Source organism: Physeter macrocephalus, chromosome 4 (genome assembly GCF_002837175.3).
Source record: "Physeter macrocephalus isolate SW-GA chromosome 4, ASM283717v5, whole genome shotgun sequence".
NCBI classification, from domain to species: Eukaryota; Metazoa; Chordata; class Mammalia; order Artiodactyla; family Physeteridae; genus Physeter; species Physeter macrocephalus.
The window spans coordinates 138,641,585-138,646,672 of NC_041217.1; the positions used below are offsets into that span (position 1 = coordinate 138,641,585).

The window sequence follows — 5,088 nt, forward strand, 5'->3', positions numbered from 1 at the left end:
TTAGCAAACATCCACCCCCTTTCTGTGGGAGGCATACGCTTCCCTTCCCTACTGAGGCTGGGGTTGGCCACGTGACTTGGGAGCAGATGCGATACTTGCATGGGTTGGCTTGGCCCCTGGTGCTCTTTTCACCCACTCTAAAACAAACATGCCAGGCAGCCTCTGCCCCTCAGCCTGAGTCCGGGCAGGGGAGACCCACAGAGCAGGTTCGAACTGCACCCTGAAGCGGAGCCATCCAGTTGACTGCGGACCTGTGAGTGAGAAATAAACGGCTTTTCTTATAAGCCACTGAGATAAGGGGGCTCTTTGTTATGTAACATTGGATTAGCAATAGCCTGACTAATAAAATTTTAAGAGGAGGCTGGAGAAAAAAGAATCCTTCAGAGGATAACAGGAGCAACAGTCAGAGGGGAAGGAAGGAAATCAGGAGAGAGCTGCATTCCTGAAACTGTGGGAGGAGCGGGTTTCAGGAGCAGCGGGACTGCTGGTGCTCCGAGGTCCGCACTGTTTGCGCCCCGCCAGTCTTCTGCCTGACAGGTTATGCTTGGGTCGCCTTAGCTACCCTTCCAGGCCTGAATCTAAATTCCAGATGTTGATAACTCTCCGAACTCCATCTTCGAGGCAGGCTGCTCTCCGGGGCTCCAGGCTCATTACCTACCTGTCTCCTGGATGTCTCCATCTGGACATCCAATGGGCTTTTCAAACTCATCCCATCCAAGACTGCCCTCTTCATACTCCCCACCCACAGACCTGCTCCCCCACCTGGACTCCCTGACTGGCAGCCCCGTCACCCACGCCAGAAGCATAGGAGTCATCTTCGGCACCCTCACATGCTGTCAGCTACCGAGCCCAGGAGATTCCCATCCATCAGCTTCTCTCCACCTCGCTGGCCCAGCAACCCCTCACCGCAGCTGCTGCTGGGTCCCTCACTGCATTCCACGCTTGGCTCTTCCACAATGGCCCCCTGAGGGCTCTTTCTGAAGCACAGATAGGTCACCCCCTGGTTAAAGCCCCTGCCGGCAGGACAAAGACCAAACTTCTTAGCATGACACCCAAGGCCCTGAATGGTCCAGCGTCAGCTGAATGAATTAATGAATGTCGAATGTCGTCCCTTCTGTCCGAAACACATCCTACCCCTGCCCCCCACTGCCTAACTCCCACTCAAACTTGGCCCCCTCCAGACAGCTTTCTCTGACCACCTCCCACTTCATCCCCACCCCCCCACCCCCACCACATACACACACTGGGCTAGTGTAAATGCCTCCCACCATTTTTTTTTTTTTTTTTTTTTTTTGCCCGCGTTGGGTCTTCGCTGCTGCTCGCGGGCTTTCTCTAGTTGCGGGGAGTGGGGGCCACTCTTCGTTGCGGTGCGAGGGCTTCTCATCGCAGCGGCTTCTCGTTGCGGAGCGCGGGCTCTAGGTGCGCAGGCTTCAGTAGCTGCGGTGCGTGGGCTCAGTAGTTGTGGCGTGCGGGCTCTGCTGCTCCGCAGCATGTGGGATCTTCCCCGACTAGGGATTGAACCTATGTCACTGCAGGCGGATTCTTAACCACTGCGCCACCAGGGAAGTTCCGCCCCCACCCTTTTTGGTGCCCCTTTTGACCACCATTTTTTTTTTTTTTTTTTTTTTTTTTGCCCGCGTTGGGTCTTCGCTGCTGCTCGCGGGCTTTCTCTAGTTGCGGGGAGTGGGGGCCACTCTTCGTTGCGGTGCGAGGGCTTCTCATCGCAGCGGCTTCTCGTTGCGGAGCGCGGGCTCTAGGTGCGCAGGCTTCAGTAGCTGCGGTGCGTGGGCTCAGTAGTTGTGGCGTGCGGGCTCTGCTGCTCCGCAGCATGTGGGATCTTCCCCGACTAGGGATTGAACCTATGTCACTGCAGGCGGATTCTTAACCACTGCGCCACCAGGGAAGTTCCGCCCCCACCCTTTTTGGTGCCCCTTTTGAGGCCTCATGATATCTTGTATTGGACCCCTCTTGTGCCCTGCCTCATAGCCCTTAGCCCAGTTCTTTTTCCTCTCTCTTTTTTTTCATTGTGGTAAATATACATAACATAGTATTTGCCAATTTTAACCATTTTAAGTGTACAGTTTAGTGGCATTAAGTATATTCATATTGTGTAATCATCATCACCAGAAATTTTTCATCTTCCCCAAATAAAACTCTGTACCCATTAGACAATAACTCCCCATCCCTCCTCCGTCAACCCTGGCAACCACAGTTCTGGTTTCCATGTTTATGATTTTGACTACTATAGATACCTCATATGAGTGAATTCATACATTTGTCCTTTTGTGTCCGCTTATTTCACACAGCATAATGTCTTCAAGGTTCATCCATGTTGTAGCATGTGTAAGATGTTGTATTATTTTTTCAAGGCTGAATAATAGTCCATTGATTGGATATACCACATTTTGTTTTTCTGTTCAGCTGTTGATGGACATTTGAGTTTTTTCCATCTTTTAGCTATTGTGAATAACGCTGCTATGATCGTTGGTGTAAAAATGTCTGAGTGCTGCTTTCAATTCTTTTGGGTATATATCTAGAGGTGGAATTGGTGGGTCACATGGTAATTCTATGTGCAATTTTTTGAGGAATCACCATACTGTTTTCCATAGTGGCTGCACAGTTTTACATTCCCACCAACAGTGCCCAAGGGTTCCAATTCCTCTGCATGCTTGCCAACACTTGTTATTTTCTTTTCCTTCCTTCTATAATAGGCATCATGGTGGGTGTGAAAGTGGTCAGCCCATTTTGACTACAGCCATTGCCTCGCTTTCTGAAGTATTACACCACAGCTGTGGGAAAGAGCTCTTGTTTTCTGCTCCGGGGATTCTCTGATACCATGGCAAGAGACATCTGCTGAACGGCTGGGCATTCTGCTCCTGCCACGAGGACTAGCTATCAATAACTCCACCTGGCAGGCTCCTCTCTGCTGCAGAGACTGCCCTTCCCAGACTGGAACATTCTCCCTTTGGTGGTTCACTCTCACACAGCCTTTAGAATTCAAATGTCACCTCCACAGAGAAGGCCTCCCTGACTACTACCCCTTCCCCCATGGGATCATCCTCTACTTGGCACAGTTTGTCAGAACGTGTTTACCTGTGTGCCTATGAAATTAACCCTGTCTTTCCCACTGGGCTGTAAGCTCCAGGAGGAGACCACGATCATCTTATTCACCACTGTATTCTCAGCATCTACCACGATGCCCAGCCCATGCCAGATGTTCAGGAAGCCTTTGTTAAGTGAATTATTTTATTCAACATTTAACACACTTTTATTGAGAACCTGTTTTAAGAGTGGGGGTAAAACTCCCATGCACAGTGCTTAAATTCTAATGAGGGAAATAGGTAAGAAAAAAATAAACAAACATATGTCAGGTGGTAATGGTTGCTATGGAGAAAAATAGAACAGGATAAGGAGGGGGGACAGGAGCCATTCCACAGAGGTGCATTAGGGAGGGTTCCAGTGATGTTTGATCAACTACCTAGAGGCAGTAAAGGAATGAGGGAAGCCTTGATCTGGGGGAAAGTGTCCCAGGCAAAGGGAAGAGCAGGAGCAAAGGTATGGCAGGTGAGTGAAAACAGAGGCATGCTGGTCCAAGTCAGGGTAGAGGAGGCAGGGAGGAACCCTGTCACGGGACTGGACAGAGTTTTACTTTCAGAAATAAAACCACAAAACAACACAATCTAATTCAATCTTTTTTTTAAAAAAAATTATTTATTTATTTTTGGCTGTGTTGGGTCTTCGCTGCTGCGCGCGGGCTTTCTCTAGTTGCAGAGCAACCCGAAGTGTCCACTAACAGGGAACCGGTTAAACAGAATATAGCACCCCATGGAATGGGGCACACGAGGCGTTTCACTAACAAGAATGAGGCAGCTCTAAATGCAGTCATGTGGAACAATGCCCAAAATAAACTAAGTGGGGTAAGAAAAGCTGCAAAATGCCCAGAAGCTGCTACTTGTATACATCATTACTGAAAACTATATACCATCATACAAAAAAGGATTTTATTTTGGGAAATCGATTCCTAATTTATGGCAAGTTTTACTTTCAGAAATAAAACCACAAAACAACACAATCTAATTCAATCTTAAAGGCTGGCATGCTGAGCAAGGAATGTTCTTATTCTTTGTAGGAGCTCCTTCTTTACACTGTCAGGTACCAGGGCTCTGCCTTTTGGTGTGATTTCAGCCACCAAGTCATCAAAAGTAACGTGTTCTAGTCCTTTTTCTTTAATTACCTCTTTACAGTGTGCCTTCAACTGATCCTTCCAGCCACATTCAATTAATTTAGCTCTCAGCAACTCTTTGAGGCATTCTCCAGTTTCTATCAACTTTTGGTTAATCGCTGCTCTCATCTGCTCATCTTTGTTCTTCTTACTAACCACCATCACCGCGGGCGAGGGCCGTCCCTTCCCAGCGACGAAATGACCCTTGTGCTGATGACCGTTACCTACCACACTCTTCAGCTGCCCGGACCTAGACCCTCCGTGGAGCCTTCTCCTTGAGTTCATGAGAATGAACTCCAGGCTGGGGCACTCTGGACAGGAGGGGAGGGAGGTGTAGCAGGAACCGGGGAAGGGGCAGAGCGTCAGCGTCCTCACCCCAGCCATCCGTGGCACGAACTTGCTTTGTATATTTTTGTACTTCCCAGTGTCCCTGGCTCAGGGCTCAACACATGGTAGGTACTTTCTAGACAGAACTAAACCCATCCAAGAAACTGCCTAAAACCCATTTTGCTACAAGGTGGCTCAGGACATCAGAAGGCATCATCAGAAGATGTAAAAACACATTTGATTTTAAACTTAAATCCTCTTCCTTCTTCCTGAGAACCTCTCTGTTTGCTGGCTCTGCTATGCTAATAACATCAGGACTAATCATCTTTTTCAAGTTACAAAATGTTACCCCAATTACTACCTCTTTGGAGCCTCCACACAACCTTCACAGTAGTGACTCTCCATTGTCCAGAGGTGTCAGGACCGTGGGCTCGGCCAACACTGACGGACAGCCCAGCAAGTGATTCCCCATCAGTTCCCTCACTTAACATCCTCACTTCACAGACAGACTCAGAGAGGGAATATCATCTGCCCAAGGT

General features: G+C 48.7%; 1 protein-coding gene across 1 annotated transcript; it reads right to left on the reverse strand.

Annotated features, from left to right (window-relative positions):
- Nucleotides 1–3,944: 3,944 nt before the first annotated feature.
- Nucleotides 3,945–4,479, reverse strand: LOC102974173 (transcription and mRNA export factor ENY2-like). Its single transcript, XM_055083968.1, has one exon. The coding sequence runs from the start codon at nt 4,382–4,384 to the stop codon at nt 4,085–4,087; it is 300 nt and encodes a 99-aa protein (XP_054939943.1). The 5' UTR covers nt 4,385–4,479; the 3' UTR covers nt 3,945–4,084.
- Nucleotides 4,480–5,088: the final 609 nt, after the last annotated feature.